Genomic DNA, 23545 nt, shown 5'->3' on the forward strand with positions numbered 1-23545 from the left:
TAGCGATCATGGATTTTGTTACTTGCCGCCATCTTAGAAGTATGTTAGCTGTTGACTGAATGTTAGCATACTCATGTTTTAACCAACTTCACACTTTTCTAACCTATATTACTCATGGACTCTGTTACTTTGCGTTTTTCGTAACAGAAAATAATTGAGAAGCACTGCCTTAAAGTGTGAACTATTGGAATTGATAACGTTGGTATTTTAGAGTTTACTTTCACTTTCTTGTTTGGTTTAAAATTTAAAAAATTTCTTGAGTGAACATAAAACTGCTTTTGAAGTCCAAGTCCTCCTCAGTTTTTTTCCCCAAGTATCAAAATAAAATTGTTGAACTGACCAACTCTTGCCACAGTCGCTCAAACAGCGCTTCTCTTTTCCCAGATTTTGCCTCATTCCAAAATATAAATTTTTGTCCTCAAAATTCTGCACACAGGGTGGTATATAAACCAAAATATTTTGACATTTAGGGCAGACAATAGATATGATTTTTGTGAATATGATGTAATGGATATGAATGTCTGATGCTGGATGTCAATAAAAATGAAAAAAAAATAAAAAATTCTGCACACAATACCCAATAATGACAATGTGATTTTTTATTTTATTTTGCAAGATTACTTCATACATATTACATAAAGTATTGACAGTCTTTGCTCAATACTTTGCTGACACACCTTTAGCAGAATTTAACCGACGCTTCTCATCCAACCTAATGGGAGCTCGAGAGGTGCTGCAAAGAGGAATGAAAGAAACTGCCCAAAGATGGGTGTGCCAAGGTTGTGGCATCGTATTCAAAAAGACTTGAGGCTGTAATTGCTGCCAAAGATGCATCAACAAAGCATTGAGCAAAAGCTGGGAATACTTATGTACATGTCATTTGTTTTTTAATAAATTAGCAAAATTTTTCATTAAAAAATATTTTTACTCCGTCATTATGGGGTATTGTGTGTAGAATTTTGAGGACAAAATGTAATTCTTCCATTTTGGAATAAAGCTGTGACACAACAAAAAGTGAAGGAATACTTTGCTCTTAAAAACAGTATTTCATAAAACAAACAAACAGAAAAAACGCTTTAAAATGTGTTTTAGTATAGACACACTTTTATTTTGGTGGTCTCTTGGGGGACTGTGGTGCATTTGTTCTGAAAAGCCATGACTCATCGCATATAAAAATGGGTGGAGCAGACATTGAGGGCTAGCAGTGATTGGATGCAACACACACAAATCAAAGGTGTGGCTCAAACAAAACAGTTCTGAGGCTCCGCCCACTTGCCGCCAACACATCAGGAATGTTTCCTTTCTTTGACGTTTTATTTTGAAAAGTCTCCTTTTCACAAAGACCTGAGAATGCGATCATCATCACGTGGGTAAGTGGAATGTTGTTCGTTTTGCGTACGCGTCTTTTTCAAAGTCAACACAGGGTTGGCGGGGAGGGGGGGTAAAGGGGGGGAAGTGGTCACATGATGCCGTTGGTGATGTACTGGAAGCCGTCGTAGAGTTTGGTGGTCAGCGAGCGCATGGAGCCGTCCACCAGCTGCTCCACCAGAACTTGCAGCTGCTCCTCCGTCAGGCTCATGTGGAAACGCTCCTTCAGGCCCCGCATGGTGCTGGAGCCGTGGAAACATGGCATCTGCGAGCCTTGAGGGTCAAAGGTCACACCTGTTACTCAGCGTCGTCTTCTATACAGAACACCGCCATTCCTTTTTTTTGTCTACGAGGGCTGATTCCATTCTTGGGGGTAACGACTTCATTCTTGATTCAAAATCAATACTTGTTAATAACATTGGGTGCCAGTTCAATGATCAACTACATTCCTCCATGAAATAAACAGCTCTGATACATTTCTATATTACTTAAAAGAAAACTGGTCTTGTTTAAAAAAAATATAAAAAATAAAAAAATCTACCAAAATATATAATAAAGTGGCTGGACAGGACAGATAAAAAAAAATATATATTTTTTTTTTTATAATAATAAACTATTAAAATAAGTAATCACAATTCTTCGTAGTTAACTTAAAATTAATCGCGATATCACAGATAGATATAATTGTTCATCATTATTAGGTGTACTGTAGACAGATCATTTTAAAATTGTATTACTGACAAACGATTACATTATTTTCCGGACTACCGTATTTTCCGCACTATTAGCCGCACCTAAAAACCACAAATTTACTCAAAAGCTGACAGTGCGGCTTATAACCCGGTGCGCTTTATATATGGATTAATATTAAGATTCATTTTCATAAAGTTTCGGTCTCGCAACTACGGTAAACAGCCGCCATCTTTTTTCCCTGTAGAAGAGGAAGTGCTTCTTCTTCTACGCAAGCAACCGCCAAGGTAAGCACCCGCCCCCATAGAACAGGAAGCGCTTCTTCTTCTACTGTAAGCAACCACCCGCCCGCGTAGAAGAAGAAGAAGCGCGCGGATATTACGTTTCATTTCCTTTGTGTGTTTACATCTGTAAAGACCACAAAATGGCTCCTACTAAGCGACAGGTTTCCGGTTCATGAAAAGACGCAATCTCTCCATCCGCACACGGACTACTATTTCACAGCAACTGCCTAAAGACTTTCAAGAAAAGCTGGCTACTTTCCGTGCATATTGTAAAAACAAGATAGCTGAAAAAAAGATCCGGCCAGAGAACATTATCAACATGGACGAGGTTCCACTGACTTTTGATATTCCTGTGAACCGCACTGTGGATACAACGGGAGCACGTACGGTGAATATTCGCACCACAGGGAATGAGAAGTCATCCTTCACTGTGGTTCTAGCTTGCCATGCTAATGGCCAGAAACTTCCACCCATGGTGATATTCAAAAGGAAGACCTTGCCAAAAGAACCTTTCCAGCCGGCGTCATCATAAAAGCTAACTCGAAGGGATGGATGGATGAAGAAAAGATGAGCGAGTGGTTAAGGGAAGTTTACGCGAAGAGGCCGGGTGGCTTTTTTCACGCAGCTCCGTCCATGTTGATATACGACTCCATGCGCGCCCACATCACGCTGGTTTTTAATATATTATTAAAGTTTGACTGACCTATCTGACTGTTTTTTTGACATTCCTTTAGCGCAGTTAGATGCGGCTTATAACACGGGGCGGCTTATAGGTGGACAAAGTTTTGAAATATGCCGTTCATTGAAGGCGCGGCTTATAACCCAGGGCGGCTTATGGTGCGGAAAATACGGTATATGGTGCACTTAAAATCTTTTTTTCCCCTCAAAACTCGACATTACGCTTTATAACCCGGTGCGCCTAATGTAAGGAATAAGTTTGGTTGAGCTTACCCACCTCGAAGCTATTTTATTTGGTACATGGTGTAATGATAAGTGTGACCAGGAGATGGCAGTCAAACATAAGAGATAAGTGTAGGCTGCACCGTTTGATGTGCTTCAACATAGGAGTATTATTATGGTGTGTGTATAAGGTAAGACATATTATCTGGCATTTCGTTTCACAATATTATGCAAAAGGAACTTTTCTTACCTTCTGGTACCTGCTGATCTGTATTTGGGATCTGCATAAGTCCTGAAAAATTGCACGCGTCCGCCTTTGTAGTCCGTGGCGACAACGCAGTCGATAAGCTTCTTATTTACCTTTAATTTGTTTTAATGAAATGTGTATTAAACATTATGCTTTTTTAAACAGTTCATCACAAAAAGGATAAACACACTTTGAATTAGTATTTAGTGGGGTGCGGCTTATATACCAGTGCACTCTATAGTCCGGAAAATACGGTATTTGCAATCATAAGGGTCAACTTGACACAGGTGTGTTGTTAGCGTGGTACCTTGTTGCATGATCTCCACGATCTGCAGCACGCGGTCCATGTGCTTCCTGGCGGAAATGAGTCCTTGCAGCATCAGCATTTTGTAGTAGTTAAACATGTCTCCATCTGGACCGCCCATTACCTGACACACACACACACACACACACACACACACACACACACACACACACACAAACATACATGCAGTGAATGCGAGGCCTGTACTGCGACAAAGAAAAACTGCAAGTTAACTCACGGCCACAAACTCCTCGGTAAGTTTGAAGGCAGACGTTTCAAAGCCGAGGTTTTTAGGCGAGCTGGACAGGATGAAGCCGAAGTCGATGTGGATGATGTGACCCTGAGCGTCCATCAAGATGTTGCCGTTGTGTCTGAAGGGACGTGACAGGGACAGTTTCAGACCACAACGTGGACTAGGGCTGCGCCATTTTGAGAAAAAATACAATTTTCTCTCCAAAATTGTGATTCGATTCGGGATTTTTGTCAAAACATTTTTTGTACTTTGCGAAACTTCTCGCGAGTGAGTCGCACGGCTCTCTGTCTGTGCTTCTTCTGTGTGCAAAGCTGGCGTTCTCGGAAACAAAGATTGTGATTAACTGAAAAGTGGGGTCACTGTGATCAATTAATTCAGTGCATCTCAATTATTTTCTGTCACGCTCCACCTATGAAGAAAACATTTCACACGCCTCCCCACTATAAACCGTATCATTTGTCTAAAGAATTGTTAAAAGTACACCATTGCATAACATTGTATCATTATTAGCATTAAAGAGAACAAAATAGATACATTTACCACAAAGCATAATTTTAACATGGATTTTTAGTCTATAACAAAAATTATTTTAAGTGCATCAATTTGGCTGAAGTTAAAATTATATATATATATATATTAGAGATGCGCGGTTTGCGGGCACAACCGCGGAGTCCGCGGATTATTCGCGGATCGGGCGGATGAAATTAAAAAAAATTAGATTTTATCCGCGGGTCGGGTCGGGCGGTTGAAATAAAAAAAAATTAGATTTTAAATAGATTCAGGCGGGTGGCAGTTAAACCAATTCGGAAATATATATACATAGTTAAATGTTGTTACCCACATACGAAAAACGAGCAGGCACCTGCTGCATATGACACAACAGAAGAAAAAAAAAAAAAGAGATGGACACTTTTACGGCGCGGAGAAGGGACGCCTCGCCGAGGCACCTTCCCCCGAGAGGGCCCCACCGGGAGCCGTAGCTGAGGCGATCCGCGAGAAGGGCCCGACGCACGTCCAGGGTCACCACCGCGCCCACCGCACCGACACCCCGCCTCGTCCGCCTTCGCCGCGGCCGGCGTCACGCGCAGCAGGTAAGCAGCTTACCTGCCCGTCACCCCCGTGGCCGGGGGCTCGTAACAGGGGTCACTCCGCGCGCTCCGCCCGCGCAGCTTACCTGCCCGCCACCCCTGTTGCCGGGGGCGCATAACAGGGGTCACTCCGCGTGCAGTGCGCTCACGAAAGGGGTGGGGCTCACCCTGGTTGATATAGACAGCAGGACGGTGGCCATGGAAGTCGGAACCCGCTAAGGAGTGTGTAACAACCCACCTGCCGAATCAACTAGCCCTGAAAATGGATGGCGCTGGAGCGCCGGGCCCATACCCGGCCGTCGCCGGCAGCGAGACGCGCTTGGAGGTGCGCTCAGCGCGGCTCCCATATGATTGCGCACTGGTGTGCGTCTGGGTCGTGACAGCGTGGCACGCGAATGTCTGTGCTGCATTGGATCAGTCTCCTTTCTTTAACAGGCAAAAGCTTTATAACCTCACTAATGCCTTGCATCGTCTATATTAGATATATAACAACGGGCGGGTGCGGGCGGGTGCGGTTCTGATCAAATGTTACATCGGGTGGATGGCGGATGGTTGACGACTTTCTGATGCGGTTGCGGATGAAATAATTGCCTATCCGCGCATCTCTAATATATATATATATATATATATACATACATATACACTTATTTAAACTATAAAGATTTTATGACAGACTTAAAGCTTTTCATACTGAAAAAAATTAACTAAATAAATAATAATACATTCTAATTGATCAACAACATTAACCCAGGAGCACAATATATTAAAAACTTTAACTTACAAAACAAAAATTAATAAAACAAATTGTGCTGCCTTTTTTATTTTTTTTTAATTAAAAATCAAAATGAGGAAGTCAGGGTTAATGGCAACAATAAGCATGTTTGGCAGCGCACAGCTTTTCGAAGCATGATACTGATAAAGCATGTTCCCCGGGATCACACGCCCCCTTTGAGAAGGGCAGAGGTAAATCTACTGTTAAATAAACACGCTCAGGTGCTGAGAGCGAAGCACAGAGTGACACCTCTTTCTCCCTTTTTGAAGCGAAGAAACAAAAGGATCAGCAATTCTGATTGGCCAACACGTCTGTCACTCAAATGGTGGTGACGACGGGGGAAAAATAAAACAACCTCCGCCTCTTGTGGTCACGTTATCAAACTAATTTAGATTAATCAAGCAGCTCTCATGTGGACGCACGGGAACGAGGGCGAGGGGGTGCGGACTCACCTGTCCTTGACCTGCAGCAGGTAGCAGATGAGGCTGTAGCCCGCGCAGCTCTGCACAAAGTTCTTCTGGGCCGACAGGAAGGCCTCGGTGGTGGGGGCGCCGTGCTCCTGCAGGAAGTACTCGAGCAAAGACAGCTGGCTCTGCTTCTTCACCTGATGCAGCGACACGGCGTTCATCACCGGCTCGATCATGCCGCTGTCCGACGACAAGACCAGGATCTTGTAGGGCTTGATCCACAGGGGGACGCGCTCCGTCTCCCAGATGGACTGCGGCGGGAGGAAGACCACTTATCTGAGGGACGGGGGTCAGCGGACGGCGTCCCCCCACCTACCTTGAGCTGCTGCAGCACCTGGGAGGCGAGCAGCTCCTGGCGCAGGTCATCGCCGCATTTGACGATGATGGACAGCAAGCGCCAGGCGGGGAGGTGGCCATAAGGAGAACCTTCCCTGATCCTCCTGCAGGGGGCACGGGTCAAAGGTTACAAATGCAACAAAGCTACACGCGTAACGTCGGCTGAGGCAAACACCTACCGGACTTTCTCCTCCCAGGGCTCCTTGAGGGCCACGGCTGACGGGTCCTCTGGGTCACGCTTGAAAACGTTGGGGGTCTGCGCAAGCTGCTCTGACAGACGGCGCCTGAACACAACACGGGAGAAGACCGTAAACGTGATGAATTTATTGACAAGCAGAAGCTGCTAAAAAGGATCAAAAGGGCAACCTGATGTCTCCTGCGGCGATGAAGACGGGCTCTTTGCTCTCCAGGCTGGTGATGCTGTCCACTGAGAACTGACTGATGTTGTCACTGCTCGCATGAACCTCCGGCAACTTGGGCCAAAAAACATTTAAATAATTATTTTCCAGACTACTAGTGCTTACTTCAAGTGTCTACACCAGTGGTTCTTAACCTGGGTTCGATCGAACCCTAGGGGTCCGGTGAGTCGGCCTCAGGGGTTCGGCGGAGGTCAAAACACACCCGACTCATCGTGTAAATAAAAACTTCTCCCTATCGGCGTATTACGGAAACGGCAACAGCAGACTGATTTGCAGGTGTGTAATTTGTTGTGAATTTATGCACTGTGTTGGTTTTCTTGTTTGAACAAGGTGATGTTCATGCACGGTTCATTTTATGCACCAGTAAAAAAAACATGCTAACACTTTAGTATGGGGAACATATTCACCATTAATTAGTTGCTTATTAACATGCAAATTAGTAACATATTGGCTCTTAACTAGTCATTATTAAGTACTTATTAATGCCTTATTCGGCATAGCCTTATTATAACCCTGACCCTAACCCTAACCAAATAACTCTAAATTAAGTCTTTATTACTTAGAATATGTTCCCCTAGTGTCCAAATAACTCTAAATTAAGTCTTTGTTACTTAAAATATGTTCCCCATACTAAAGTGTTACCAAAAACATAAAACTTTGTCTTGAATTAAAAAAAAAAAAAAAAAACATTTTAATTTTCACTAAAGAAGGGTTCGGTGAATGCGCATATGAAACTGCTGGGGTTCGGTACCTCCAACAAGGTTAAGAACCACTGGTCTACACTAAGACTGGTACTTCACATGGCTGTGACCACTTCAAGTGTCTGGTAGAACAGTGGAACATTATACATCTGCGGTTAATTCAAGTGTCTGCTAGAACAGTGGGACATTATATATATGTGGTTAGTTCAAGTGTATATTAAGACACTGAGACATTTTATATCTGCTGTTAGTTCAAGTGTCTGTTAGAAAAGTGGGACACTATATATTTGTGGTTAGTTCAAGTGTCTGTTAAAACAGTGGGACATTATGTATCTGCAGTTAGTTCAAGTGTCTGTTAAAACAGCGGGACATCATATATTTGCGATTCGTTCCAGTGTCTGTTAGAATGGTGGAACATTATATATATGTGACCAGTTCAAGTGTCTGTTGGAACAGTGGGACATTATATATCTGCAGTTAGTTCAAGTGTTTGTTAAAACAGTGGGACATTATACATTTGCGATTCGTTCCAGTGTCTGTTAGAATGGTGGAACATTGTATATATGTGACCAGTTCAAGTGTCTGTTAGAACAGTGGGACAATACAGATATGTGACCAGTTCAAGTGTCAGAGCAGTCGAACATTATATATCTGCGGTTAGTTCAAGTGTTTGTTAGAAAAGTGGGACACTATATATTTGTGGTTAGTTCAAGTCTCTGTTGGAACGGTGGGACATTATATACAGTATCTGAGGTTAGTTCAAGTGTCTTTTGGAACATTGGGGCAATATATATCTGTGGTTAGTTCAAGTGTCTGTTAGAATGGTGGAAAATTATATATATGTGACTAATTCAAGTGTCTGTTGGGACAGTGCGACATTAAATATCTGCGGTTAGATCAAGTGTCTGTTGGAATGGTGGGACGTTATATATATGTGACTAATTCAAGTGTCTGTTGGGACAGTGCGACATTAAATATCTGCGGTTAGATCAAGTGTCTGTTGGAATGGTGGGACATTATATATATGTGACTAGTTCAAGTGTCTGTTGGAATAGTGGGACGTTATATATATGTGGTTAGTTCAAGTGTCTGTATCAACATGGGTTTCCCCTACATGTAACTGATCTTAGTGGCCCGCCACGGCAAAATACAAGCCGGCACACCTTAAATATTAGGGTTTTTAATGGGAAATTAATGTAATATAATGTATCAATGGATAAACAGTACAGGCCAAAAGTTTGGACACACCTTCTCATTCACAACACAACTGATGGTCCCATCCCCATTGTGAAAGCAAGAAATTCCACTAATCAACCCTAATAAGGCACACCTGTGAAGTGAAAACCATTTCAGGGGACTACCTCTTGAAGCTCATCGAGAGAATGCCAAGAGTGTGCAAAACAGTAATCAGAGCAAAGGGTGGCTATTTTGAAGAAACTAGAATATAAAACATGTTTTCAGTTATTTCACCTTTTTTTGTTAAGTACATAACTCCACATGTGTTCATTCATAGTTTTGATGCCTTCAGTGACAATCTACAATGTAAATAGTCATGAAAATAAAGAAAACTCATTGAATGAGAAAGTGTGTCTAAACTTTTGGCCTCTATTGTCGATATCGCCTATTATTTTCGCACTATTGATAACACCAAATAAGATGCTAGTTTTGTTGCTAGTCTTTCATGATAAGGCTACGTTCACACTGCATCGTAGGATGTCCAATTTGTTTTTTGTCAAACCCGATCTTTTTATGTACCGTATTTTCCGCACTATTAGCCGCACCTAAAAACCACAAATTTACTCAAAAGCTGACAGTGCGGCTTGTAACCCGGTGCGCTTTATATATGGATTAATATTAAGATTCATTTTCATAAAGTTTCGGTCTCGCAACTACGGTAAACAGCCGCCATCTTTTTTCCCCGTAGAAGAGGAAGTGCTTCTTCTTCTACGCAAGCAACCGCCAAGGTAAGCACCCGCCCCCATAGAACAGGAAGCGCTTCTTCTTCTACTGTAAGCAACCACCCGCCCGCGTAGAAGAAGAAGAAGCGCGCGGATATTACGTTTCATTTCCTTTGTGTGTTTACATCTGTAAAGACCACAAAATGGCTCCTACTAAGCGACAGGTTTCCGGTTCATGAAAAGACGCAATCTCTCCATCCGCACACGGACTACTATTTCACAGCAACTGCCTAAAGACTTTCAAGAAAAGCTGGCTACTTTCCGTGCATATTGTAAAAACAAGATAGCTGAAAAAAAGATCCGGCCAGAGAACATTATCAACATGGACGAGGTTCCACTGACTTTTGATATTCCTGTGAACCGCACTGTGGATACAACGGGAGCACGTACGGTGAATATTCGCACCACAGGGAATGAGAAGTCATCCTTCACTGTGGTTCCAGCTTGCCATGCTAATGGCCAGAAACTTCCACCCATGGTGATATTCAAAAGGAAGACCTTGCCAAAAGAGACCTTTCCAGCCGGCGTCATCATAAAAGCTAACTCGAAGGGATGGATGGATGAAGAAAAGATGAGCGAGTGGTTAAGGGAAGTTTACGCGAAGAGGCCGGGTGGCTTTTTTCACGCAGCTCCGTCCATGTTGATATACGACTCCATGCGCGCCCACATCACGCTGGTTTTTAATATATTATTAAAGTTTGACTGACCTATCTGACTGTTTTTTTGACATTCCTTTAGCGCAGTTAGATGCGGCTTATAACACGGGGCGGCTTATAGGTGGACAAAGTTTTGAAATATGCCGTTCATTGAAGGCGCGGCTTATAACCCAGGGCGCCTTATGGTGCGGAAAATACGGTAATCGTTCAGATTACAAAATGCATTTGTGGCGAATTCAAGGATTTTGTGCCAAATCAAAGTCTACATTTTCTGAACCGTAATTCTTGCGCGTAAAAGATTAAGAAGGAAGAGGGCAAACAATTTGGCTCTCGCTGTTTGTGGGACGTTTGCTCCGAGGAACGTGTGAGCAGTTGGAGACAGTAGAGGTGGAACATTGACACGAGTTCCTAAGACATTTTATTCTCGCCTGTTTTCTGCTCATTTTTCTACTATTCATTTGGCAACAGTCTATTTTGGCGAATTATGGCGCTTATTAAACGACCTGATGGTTCAGACTGCAGTCGCCTCGAATCATCGCATATCATGCAAATTGTATGATGGTGTCATATTGACCACACCCCTAACCACGCCCTCACCGCCACAGAATAGTGTCAATGTTGAGGAAACCCTGTCTACGGTTAGTTCAAGTGTCTTTTGGAACAGTGGGACATAATCAAATTAATATATTTTATGTCCCCTATACAAAAAAAATAAATGTTCCGGTCTTCCCGAACACTTTTTGAAATGCTAACATGAAAACAGCATTTCTGAGGTCAGGTCAATGTCGGTGGGGAGATGACGTCGCATGACTCACCTCCACCCGAAGCTCGATGATGTCGTCCACAGACCACGCCTCGTCGTCGTTATCGTAATTTGGAACGGTGGAGAAGCTGCCGGCTCGCTGCTCCGTCGTCATGCCGCAGTCCGGCAGGTTCTCCACAGAGCGCGTGCTCCTGATGCGGTTCTCGGGGATACGCATGGGCACGCTGGACGACTCGAAGCTGTCGCACTCTAGAACCTCCACGTAGATGAGGTAGGGCGCCTGCGGGGACAGAGATCACGTGACGCGGGCCAAAGAGGTTTTGGGGTGGCGTGTGTGCGTGTGGGGGGGGGGGGGGGGGGGGGGGGGTCAAAAGAGACCTGTGTGAAGTTGGCTCCCCCACCTTGTCCAAATCTCCCCAAAATTGTCCCATTCATTTGTGCTACAAAATTTGTTGTTAGTGCCATTACAGCTTTTAAGTTAACGTTTTATGGTTTTATGTTAGCAACATTGTTCATGTGGTATTAATCATATCTACACACAACTATGGAAAAATCTCCCCAAAATTGTCCCATTCATTTGTGCTAAAAACATTTTGTGCGTTACTATTTTTTAGTTAATGTTTTATAGTTTTTAAGTTAATAAACTGTAATTAAGGTGTTAATAATCATAATTAGACCCCAACTTTGTCAACATATCCCCAAACCAGTCCCAATTGTTAGTGCTGCATAAAATGTTGGTCTAACTGTTATAGTTTTTATGTTATTAATGTGTTGTGGTGTTTGTTATTAACGTGTAATTAACGTGTTAAAATAATAATAATTAAACCCCCAACTATGTCAAAATCAACCCAAACTTTTTCCTTCTTTGAGTTTTTTGTCTCACCATTATAGTTTTTAAGCTATAAACGTTTCAATAATTCCCAAAAACCTCCCCTAACCAGTCTCAACTGTGCTACAAAAATTGTTGGTCTATCATAGTTGCATGTTATTAACGAGTAATTAACATGTTAATTATATCGAGACAACTACATAAAATTATCTTTTCCCATTCATTTGTGCTATGTTTGTGCTACATACATTTTTGGTCTATCATCATTTTGTTATTAACGTGTAAATATAACTAGACCCAACTACTATATGTCAAAATCTCCCCAAACTTGTCCCATTCGTTTGTGCTGTGAAAAATGTAGGTCCAACTTATAATACTTTTTATGTTATTAAAAAGTTTGGAATGATTTGGACTAGATGGGGCAGTCACTACCCAATCGGTCCACTTATGCGCGAAGACTAAATCACTCAGACCGTCATGATTTTTTTTTTTTTAAATACCTATGTACAGTATATAACTACTAAAATATGACATACAAAACAAAACCACCATTATTTTAGAATACAATATTTATTTTGAAACCGTACAGAAACCTGAACGATGTGCTAAGCAGCCTTAAAAGGCAAAATATACATCTTTTTTTTACTACTTTATTTATCAAATACATACATTCACAACACTGGCAATTTAAATTTCTACTTTTTGTTAGGCTGCAAATAAACATTTGAGTGCCTCATTTAGAAGATACTTAAAAAATAAATTATGCGATTGAAGTCAGTGTCGACCCCGTGTGTCATTCATTGCAATGACAGAAGATAAAAAGTGGTTGGAATTGAGGTGATAACACTCCAGATTTTTTGAAAATCTAACTCTAGTTCATTTTTATATTATTTTTCTCTTTTACTATTATATAATCTATTATTTTTTTAATATAAATAATAATAAACCATTGTTAAAACATTCAAATATCACAGCACGTGATGTCACAGATGCTCCATCGTAAAATATTTTTCAGAATATTTAAATAAATATCAAGAATGTATAAATTAATAAAACAATATTTCCATCCATCTATGAATCTATTTTCTACCGCTTGTCCCTCTCTGGGTCACGGGAAAATAATATTTACAAGATAAATAAAACATTTATCAGAATATTTAAATAATGTATTATTATACTAATATACATAATACATTATTTATCAGGATATCTAAATAAATAATAGGCTATTAATAATTAATAAAATATTTAGAAAATATTTAATTATGTAGCAGAATATTTAAATAAATAATTTATTAATAATTAGTAAAATATTAATCGGAATATTTTAATAAATAATGTATTAATAACATGTATAAATATGAATGATAATAATATTAATAAATACATATTTATTGATGGAACAGTTTTCGCGCATGCGTGGTTGGGTAGCGACAGGGGCTACCAACATCACATAGGTTCAAAAGAGGGCGTCGGACTCACCTTGTCTTTGGAGTTGAGCACCACGGCCTGCGTATGCGGCACGCGGACCACGTGATGCTCAAAGGCGGCGGTGGGCAGCCACACTCGCGCAGGCAGCTTGTGGTTGAGCAGCGACAGCTCCGAGATCAAGCGCTGCGTCTTCTGCTCTTTGGTGGGCAAGGTGGCCAGACGCTTGCCGATGCCCATCAGCGACTTGATGAACTCCCTCTGGGGGGCCAGACGCACCGGCTGCGGGCCCACAGCCCTCGTTAGTATGGAAACGCTTTTAACTGAACACCACAAGAATCAAGCAGTGACGATAAGAGACAAAGATGGCGTTGAATGAGAATTATAAACCCAGGCACCAACATGACTTGATCAATCAACCAATCATCAATTATCACTTCATTAGCGAGTGGGGATCAGCGGACAGTAGGAGGAACCCACGTCATTGTGTGGCCGCGATGCAAAGCCATCGAACAATGAAGCATCAGGCCGTCACCTCCATCGATAGCAAGCAGAAAGAAGCAGCACCAGAGCACACATCCTCATCTTCATTTCCCACAATGCACCCCGCCAGCCAGCAAAGAGCTCAACTTACGGCGCTGCTCGCAAAAACAACAGCGATGCTCGAAAAACCAACAAAGGCCGAGGAGGAGCTTCTGTCCTGAGGGTCAGAGGTCAGAGGTGAGAGAAGTGGAAGTGGACTAAAAGATGAAGCACGCCATCACGTGTTGTTGAAATAATCACTTCCTGCTTGCTGATTGGGCAGTGTGCAGGTCATGTGATGCTCTAGAAAAGGGGCGGAGCAATGACTTCCTTGAGGGAGGTGTAGGACTGCTGCACAAAACATGTCAGCAATACCCCCATTTGATGTTTTCATCGTTGGCCTTAGCTTTAAATAGGAACTGCACTTTTTTTTTTTTTTTGTCCATCATTCACAGTACTTATGTGGAACAAGAACACATGTTTTTCTTCTCTTTTTTTTTTAATGCATTCTACATCGTCAATAAACGTTAGCAAAAGTCAGCTAACAATGGAGTCAATGGGTGTCACTCTATTCCGCCTATAAAGCGCTCGAAAAAAACATCCACAAATCTCCATTAACATTTTATATACACAGTGTAGTATATATGTATTGTAGTAACATTCATAATAACATGTAATATTTACACATTTTGATCATTTGAAGCATACGGCAGCGTTTTAATTCGCTTTTCCCTTCAACAACAACAGTACTACTAATGACAGACTTCATGAGACAACAAACATAATAAAACAAGCACTTACTGTACAATGTCTGCTCTCACTGGGATGTTTATATCTTCCCGCTTACATTAAGAATTAATCATAATCCTAACAAATGTTTTTTTTTTTAAAAAGGGGGCACAAACGAGCACCTTTCCGGGTCTAAGATGGATGTCAAAGTTGACCAACTTGTGGGTTTATACAACCTTCTACTATCCACGTGAGAGGCATGATTTATAATCTAGAGTTAACTTTCACCAAGCCAGGGGCGATGTAGCAGCTCAATACGTCAATATAGCAGCATGAGCTAGTTAGCTCTCTGTGATCACGGCGCCACAAAAAATAGTGTGTCTGTGTTGGCGCTTATAATAACAACGTCGCTCATACTTGGTTAATATTCATGTCACAAGATGTAATTGGTGTATTGTTGGCGCTTTTTGGATGTTTTTTTAGAGGGCTTTAAATGGCCGGAATAGTTTACTTCCTTTAGTTGCATTGATAGTCCCCCATCATGCTTGCTGTATTTTATGACTCAAAATTCATAAAAAAAGAAAAACATATGTCTTCTTGTCTTACATAAGGATTGTGAATGATGGGTAAAATTCCAAAAAAAAGTGCAGTTCTCCTTTAAAAGTGTGTGTGTGTGTGTGTGTGTGTGTGTGTGTGTGTGTGTGTGTGTGTGTGTGTGTGTGTGTGTGTGTGTGTGTGTGTGTGTGTGTGTGTGTGTGTGTGTGTGTGTGTGTGTTGAAAAAAATTACTACCTAAAGTCCACAAGAACAGAAAAAAGTTTTTACTTACACCCAACAATTCCCCCCCCCCAAAAAAAATGTTTTTGAATTTCTTTAACTAATATTCCATCCAGCGTGATCCAGACATGTGCCTTCAGGGCACACGTAATACACACTCTACAAGGACAGGTGGTGCTGCTGAGTCATTTTAAGGCCGTCAGAGCTACTGTTATTTGCGCATGGGGCCATCCGCCAAAAATAAGAAGAAGTAGCAGGGTGGCGGACATAGGAATGGGGAAACTTACAAGTTAACTTACAGATTGAGCTTGTTTAGTGCAAGTATTTAACTTTTAGAAAAAAAATTATACTTGCAAGTCATTTTTTAAATTAAAGAAAATTGTTTTACCTAAAAATCTTTTTTTTAATTGAAGAAAATTGTTTTGTTTTTTTACTTGCGAATCCTTTCTTTATTGAAGAAAATTGTTTTACTTGCGAATCTTTTATTTATTGAAGAAAAATTGTTTACTTGAGAATCCTTTTTAATTGAAAAAAGTATATTTATACTTGTGGAATGTTTAATTGAAGAACATTGTTTTTATACTTGCGAATCCTTTTATTTGTTGAAGAAAATGTTTTTTTCTTACTTGACAATCTTTTTTTTTTTAAATGAAGAGAATTGTTTTTTTTCTTTAAAATTTTTTTTTATTATTAATGGAATTAGTTTTTTACTTGCAGAAAATTGTTTATACTTGCAATTTTTTTTAACTTAAAATTTTTTTTTACTTGCAGAAAATTGTTTATACTTGCAATTTTTTTTAACTTTAAATGTTTTTTTTACTTGCAACAAATTTTTTAATTGTAGAAAAAAATGTTTTCATACTTGCAAAACGTTTTTATATTTGCAAATCGTTTTTTATTTGACGAAAAATTGTTTATACTTGCGAATCATTTTTTTTAATTAAAGAAAATAGTTTTTATACTAGTAAATCGTTTTTTTTATTTGATGAAACATTGTTTTTATACTTACAAATTTTTTTTTTATTGAAGAACATGTTTTTTTTTTTTAACTTGCAAATTTTATATAATCACAGAAAATTGTTTTTTTATTCTTGCAAATTGTTTTTTTAATTGTAGAAAAAAAATTTTTTTTACTTGCAACTCATATTTTTAATTGTAGAAATTTTTTTTTTACTTGCAAATTATCTTTTTATTGTAGAAAATAGTTGTTATACTTCCGAATCTGTATTTTTTAGTTGAATAATTTTTTTTACATGACAATCGTTTTTTTTAATTAAAGAGAATTGTTTTTTTTCTTGCGAATTGTTTTTTTAATTGAAGGAATTAATTTTTTACATGCAAATCTTTTTGGGGAAAATTGTTTTTTTTTTACTTGCGAATCTTTTTTAATTTGAGAAAATAGTTAACTTGCCAATCTTTTTTTACGTGCAGAAAATTGTTAGTACTTGCGTTTTTTTTAAATGTAGAAAATTGTTTTTTTACTTTCAACTAATTTTTTAATTGAAAAAAAATGTCCATACTTGCGAATAATTTTTTTTAATTGAAGAAAATTGTTTTTAGACTTGCAAATCTTTTATTTGATGAAAAAGTTTTTATACTTACGAATCATTTTTTTAATTGGAGAAAAAAAAATTTATACTTGCAAGTCGTTTTTTATTTGATGAAAGTTTTCAAACTTGCAAATAATTTTTTCACTTGCAGAAAATTGTTTTTTTTACTTGCAAATCTTTCTTTTTCAAATTGTAGAAAAATTGCTTTTACTTGCAAATCGTTTTTTATTGTAGAAAAAAAATGTTCATACTTTTTATTGAAGAGAATTGTTTTTATACTTGCAAATCGGTTTTTTTAGTTGAAGAAAAAAGATTTTTACTTGACAATCTTTTTTTTTTAATTGAAGAGAATAGTTTTTTTAATTGAATGAATTAGTTTTTAACTGGCAAATCTTTTTAATTGGAGAAAATTGTTGTTTTTTTTACTTGCAAATCGTTTTTTTTTTGCAGAAAATTGTTTTTACTTGCAATTTTTTTAACTGTAGAAAATTGTTTTTTCACTTGCAACTAATTTTTTAATTGAAGAAAAAACTATTTTCATACTTGCGAATTGTTTTTTTATTTGATTAAAGTTTTTATACTTACGAATCATTTTTTACTTGAAGAAAATAATTGTTTATACTTGCAAATTGTTTTTAATTGTAGAAAAATCGTTTTTTAACTGTAGAAAAAATGCTTTCACTTGCAAATCGTTTATTTTATTAAAACTTATTTATACTTGCAAATCGTTTTTTCATGGAGGAAAATTGTTTTTATACTTGCAAATCGTTTTTTATTTGATGAAAATTTGTTTTTATACTTCCGAATATTTTTTTATTTGATGAAAAATTGTTTTTGTACTTGCGTTTTTTAAGTTGACGAAAATATATTTTTTTAAACTTGCAAATTGTTTTTTTAATTGAAGAAATTATTTATTTTACATGCTAATCATTGGGCGTTAGTAGAATTTTTTTGTGTGTGTTTGAATTGGAGTGTTGGCAGTAATTTCCCTCCGTGTGTGTGTGCGCGTGTCACCTCCTCGTGGCTGCTCTCCACTTTGGGGTTGCTGGCCGTCCTCTTCAGGTTGCTGCTCAGGCTGACACTGACCGTGGCGTCCGACTTGGAGCGTTGATGCGTGCGTTTCGAGGGCGACAGGCTGTGCTCGCTCCCCAGGGCTGTGGCAGGGGGTGCCACGGGACAGAAGGGCGTCAGCACCAGAGGGTCGCGGCGGGCCCGGGCACCGCCGGCGGGTTTGAGTTCGTCCGACAGAATGAGCTTGCGCAACTTGGTGCCTCTGGAGTGGCGCTGCGTTGAGATGTGCATGTCGGATGAGTAGGCGCCCAGCAGCCAAGCGCACTGGAGGCTGAACGAGATGCTCTGTCTGCAGCGGTACACCTGCAAGACAGCACGCAGGGTAAACTGACTGCCTGGCTCTGTGTGTACAGCGCTTAGGGATGGGTACTGGTCACATATGAACCGATACAATGGCCATTCCTGGTACCTAGGAATCGATACCGATACCAAACGGGTGCTAATGCGGTACTTTCGTGTGTGTTAATAAATGTTAATTGCTTGATAATAAAGTTACAGTATAGTTTTTATGCAACATTTATGATAACTGTGCTATGCCCTTGTTTTCTTATTACATTTGAGTCTCATTTGCAGCTTTTTCAATGAAGCCGAATGTGTTATGTGGCACCCTACAAAGTGTTTGTACTGTAAATATTGTACTTATTAGACACCAGCTGTTTGGTTGTAACATCCATCTTAGTTGTAGTTTCTATTACCAAATTTGGAAGTGTTGAAATCACCATGTAAAATCGCTAATGCTAATAGTAGCCTATGGCAAATCCTATGTAAATTAGCATCAAGCTAGCGCAATTTGGAAAAGTGGAGCCTTTTCTACTAGGCATACTTACTTTGTCGGTGTTGAAAATTGCAACATTACTTCGAGAGAGTTTGACTAAGTCTGCCCTGAGTGCTGTTTGACTGATTGTTTACAGGAGCCCGTGTTAACCTGCAACCGTGTGTGACGAGTCTGCAACGTCACACGCAACAAAGGTATCGGAATATGGCATCGTTTGATTTTGCGTGAATCGATACCCGGTAGTACAGACGGAATTCGGTCGGTGCCTATAAAAGTACACAATTCGGTACCCATCAGTAACAGCGCTTGCCCAGCGCCCACGCCACACCCACCACATAAGGCTTGATGGCGTCGCCCACGTGCTCGTCCATGTGCACGTACATATTGAGGAGTTGCGGCAGGTAGAAGTCGACGTCTTCATGAGGAAAGCTGAACAGGCGGTTTCCGATGTAGGCCTGGACTCCGGGTTCCTTGGAGTTGTGCAGGTAGGATATCGCCATGGAGACGTCAAATAGCTTGGACTCAAAGAGGCGGAGCAGCCATGACTGCTTAGATGGGTTGTGCCTGTAGCGGCGCCGTGCGCTTTTCGTGTCGTCATCCACCTCCTCTTTCAGCTTTGCCACCGGTGCGGCGGTTTTTTCCGGGCCCGACCCCTCCCCGTTGGGACCGGTCTCCCCGTGGTGCAGCTTGAGCTTGTGCAGGACTTCCTTGCATGCCTGATCGGCCACATCCGCGTCGATGACCAGGCCCGCCTCGCCCGCGCCCTCGCTGATGATGCCCAGCGGGGGGGTGCCTGCCTGGTGGGGGCTGGAGGACGGGGTGGAGGGGAGCGACGGGGAGGGGGAGGAGCAGAGAGAGAGGGGTGGGCTGTTGTGTCTGGAGGGGGTGGGGGAGGGCTCCAACTTTTTTTCTTCCATCAAGAGCGCTGGGAGACTCCGCCCACCTCCACTGCTGCAAAGTGAGGGGATAAAAATCAGTTAAAGAGAAGAAGGCGCGTCTTCTTTTTACACTTTTAGCTCCGCCAAGGAACCTCTTACAGAGAATAAGACAAAGCAGAAACGATCTGTGATGCACATTAGCAACTCTGTTGCTATATTTAGCGAGTAGAAGTACTAGGGCTGGACGATTATGGCAAAAATTATAATCACAATTATTTTGATATTCTAATCACGATCAATTATACGTTTATTCATTAATTTGAAAACACGAGTATTTATTGTACCACCAAAAGAAGAAGATGGATTGATGGATAAGTTTTAGCATTTTTATCAGCCTATTTTACTACAAATGACATAACACTACCAACATATCCATAGAACATTAATACCAATATTGTTTGCTTTGTAATTGTCCACACCACTGCAGTTTTTCTTAGAATGTAAAATAGTTATTTATTATCATATTTATAATCAAAGTACTGTTTATTTTTGATATACTGGGAGGTTATAGAACACTGCAGTTCTTTTTTCGAATGTTCTGCAATATTTCATACTGGAATTTAGATTCTGTGCAAATATGTTGGAGCACAGTCATCTTAAATACTTGACCGGATTTCAATAAAGTAGTGTTTTTAAAAGTACAAGGCTTCATTTTTTTCCCGTTTTTATCGTGGTTAAGTCTAGTCAATTAACCAAACGATACATTAAATTGAAGTGGGTAATTTTTCCAGCGTCGATAAATTGCCACACACATGCGCGTTTGTTTACGGGCTGCAACAGCATCCACTCTATGCATCGGTTTTAGCAGTTTGTCGAATAAAGTATTGACAATCGTGAAAATGCATCGGTATCAACTACTGAAATTCTGGTATCATGACAACCCTATTTATACAGTATTAGAAAATAAAGATAATGCACAATACTGATTAGCAGTGGCGAGCCGTGCGTTTCCCACCTAGGCCTTCAGTGATCTCTGACTTCAATGATTACCTCTCAAAATACCATAATTGATGTCACCACATGACCATTGCTGGAGAAATACTATACAAAAACACATTTACACCCTACTGGGCATTGAATCACATCAACAGTATACAAAACGGGTTATTTTCTGGCGCATTTAAAAATAAATTATAACGCATCAGCAATTAAACATATACCCTAAATTTATCTGCTTGGCTTATGGAACTTGCGGTCAATAAAGTTTGATTCAAAGTACACACTTCTCAAAGATATATCAACTGCCCTGACCACATGATGGCGACAAATACACATGTAACAATGTCTGGCCTTGTGGTTAGAGTGAGATCGGTAGGTCGTGAATTCAAACCCCGGCCGAGTCATACCAAAGACGATAAAAATGGGACCCACTGCCTCCCTGCTTGGCACTCAGCATCACGGGTTGGAATTGGGGGTTAAATCACCAAAATAATTCCCGAGCGCGGCCACCACTGCTGCTCACTGCTCCCCTACCTCCCAGGGGGTGAACAAGGGGATGGGTCAAATGCAGAGGTTAATTTCACCACACCTAAAGTGTGTGTGTGTGTGTGTGTGTGTGTGTGTGTGTGTGTGTGTGTGTGTGTGTGTGTGTGTGTGTGTGTGTGTGTGTGTGTGTGTGTGTGTGTGTGTGAGACAATCATTGGTACTTTAAATTAAACTAAATGACAAGCATAACAAAAAGAGTTTACAACATTTACTTGAAACAGAACATCTACTGTCAACAACTTGTGATCTGATTGGCTATCGCAACTGTCTCTCAACTCTGTGTTCTCAAATTCATCCGCTAATGGTCCCGGTGAGTATCCAATCACAGGACGGGTAAATGTCACGTTCATCTTAGACTTAGACAAACTTTAATGATCCACAAGGGAAATTGTTCCACATAGTAGCTCAGTTACAAATGATGGAAAAGATGGAAAGGACAATGCAGGTATAAAATAGACTAAAAGCAATATAAAATAACATATATATGTAATATTTACATAATATATGTACAGTATATGATATATATATATATATATATATATATATATATATATATATATATATATAAGGAGCGCCGTAAAAATGGCTGCTCCGTTGGCGGTCTCGTAGTGGGACTGTGCCGAAAATGTACTTTTCAGTTGTTATGTGTGCATGATAAGAATTGACAATAAATCATCTTGAATATACTGATATATTATATTATATGTTTATATCATATATACAATATATAACAAATGCCATGTACAATATTACAGTATATGTAACAGCTGCAGCATAAAATATGAGTAAATCCAGCAGAAAATAGACATTATAAACAAAGAGAAGTAGCTAACACAGAAGGTGTCAGGTAATAGACAGATGTCATCTATTGCTGTATGGCGAGTGATTATACAGATGGATGGAGTGCGGAACGAAGGAGATCTTGAATCGAACGTGAGGCCAGCTAGAAGGCCTTACTGACAACAACTCGTGATCTGATTGGCTATAGCAACAGTCTATCAACTGTATGTCCCCCGTTCGCTTACAATCCACATCACGCCCGCATTGATTCTGAAGGCCCTGGGCAGATTTGGTACAGTATGGCAACATAAGCTATCTTAATTCTGATTGGATACAAACTAAAACTAACAACAACAGCACTGGAACGTGCATAATATGACATGAAAATAATATGAATAATTGTATATATTTATGGAAAGTAAATTAAAACATGTTTTTATTTTTAATCATTTAATCTGGTTACGTTAGGCCAGCAGTGACGGCCCACCACAGCTGATTAGCATGAAAGTATCACCTCTTTACGTCCCTTTCAGCTCTACGGCGCCCCCCTGAGGACATTAATATTTCACGCACAACCTTGCTGTAATTGATTCCCGTTTTCACCAATGTAGTTGCATTATTTAACTTGACTTTAATGCAACATGGACAGGTCAACTTAAGTTGACCTGTCTTTGCCTACACAAAGTGCGACTGTGACGCTTGATTAATCCCCGGTGTTAGCTTAGCACAGTTTAATCAAATGTCAGCACTACACTATTAATGTGTTTACATGAACGTGAACTGCGTGAGGCACAGACATTGAGTTCAACACACAACACGTTAAGCGGTAAAAATGTTGTATTTACTTCGTTGTTTCTACATTAAAACGGATACTTTGACGAGCGGCTAGCCGGCTAGCTACAAGCTGGCCTGCATAGCATTTAGCTCAGTTAGCATTAGCATACTCGCATTACCAACTGTTGCTACCAACTCAACCGACACGCTAAGGTGAAGACTTGTGTACCTCGACGTGTTTACAGGCAAACGGGCCTACCTTGTTCAACTTCAGCGGGGTTTAAATGCGGCGTCAGGTCAACTTTATGTCCCCATTGATGCTCCCTGTCGAGCCGCATCGCCACTCTGGTTAACAACCACCGCAGGGGGGCAACAGAGCTTTATGCACATCATTACCTTTGGCCAGCGCGCGTATCGCGCCGCCATCTTGGTCCGGGCAAGAAGGATATCTCATAGTGTAATGCATGCCCGGCCCTAACCAATCTGGCGCCCTAGGCAAGATTTTAGGTGGCGCCCCCCCACATCGGCAGTGAAGTGTATATACTCACAAGAAACCGAATAGCTTTGTCTTTGACCTTTTTTTAACTTACAACTATACCTAATATATAAAGGGGTGGAAAAGTGACTATTACCTGCAGGGCAAACATAGCTAACCAGAAGGCAATAACAATGTAAACAAAAA

At 40.3% G+C, this 23545-nt stretch overlaps 1 protein-coding gene and 1 long non-coding RNA gene across 3 annotated transcripts in view; one reads left to right on the plus strand and one right to left on the minus strand.

Moving 5' to 3' along the window:
* The window catches only part of LOC140679675 (uncharacterized), a 348204-nt gene that overhangs the window by 282654 nt on the left and 42005 nt on the right, over positions 1-23545 (plus strand). The gene's annotated exons all lie outside the window — the stretch shown is intronic.
* On the minus strand, positions 1087-23284 carry pi4kb (phosphatidylinositol 4-kinase, catalytic, beta). Of its 2 annotated transcripts, XM_061983016.2 has the most exons (13): positions 23123-23284; positions 19219-19837; positions 18055-18414; positions 14098-14163; positions 13518-13745; positions 11259-11486; positions 7076-7182; positions 6889-6993; positions 6690-6813; positions 6359-6624; positions 4032-4164; positions 3797-3917; positions 1087-1641 (listed from the first exon to the last, which is right to left on the minus strand). In XM_061983016.2, the coding sequence occupies exons 2-13, from the start codon at positions 19801-19803 to the stop codon at positions 1460-1462; spliced, it is 2505 nt and encodes an 834-aa protein (XP_061839000.1). In that variant the 5' UTR covers positions 19804-19837; positions 23123-23284; the 3' UTR covers positions 1087-1459. The 2 variants fall into 2 exon arrangements, with proteins under 2 accessions (XP_061839000.1, XP_061839001.1); XM_061983017.2 differs by lacking the exon at positions 14098-14163.

This window comes from Nerophis lumbriciformis, linkage group LG21 (genome assembly GCF_033978685.3).
Source record: "Nerophis lumbriciformis linkage group LG21, RoL_Nlum_v2.1, whole genome shotgun sequence".
In the NCBI taxonomy this organism is placed as follows: domain Eukaryota; kingdom Metazoa; phylum Chordata; class Actinopteri; order Syngnathiformes; family Syngnathidae; genus Nerophis; species Nerophis lumbriciformis.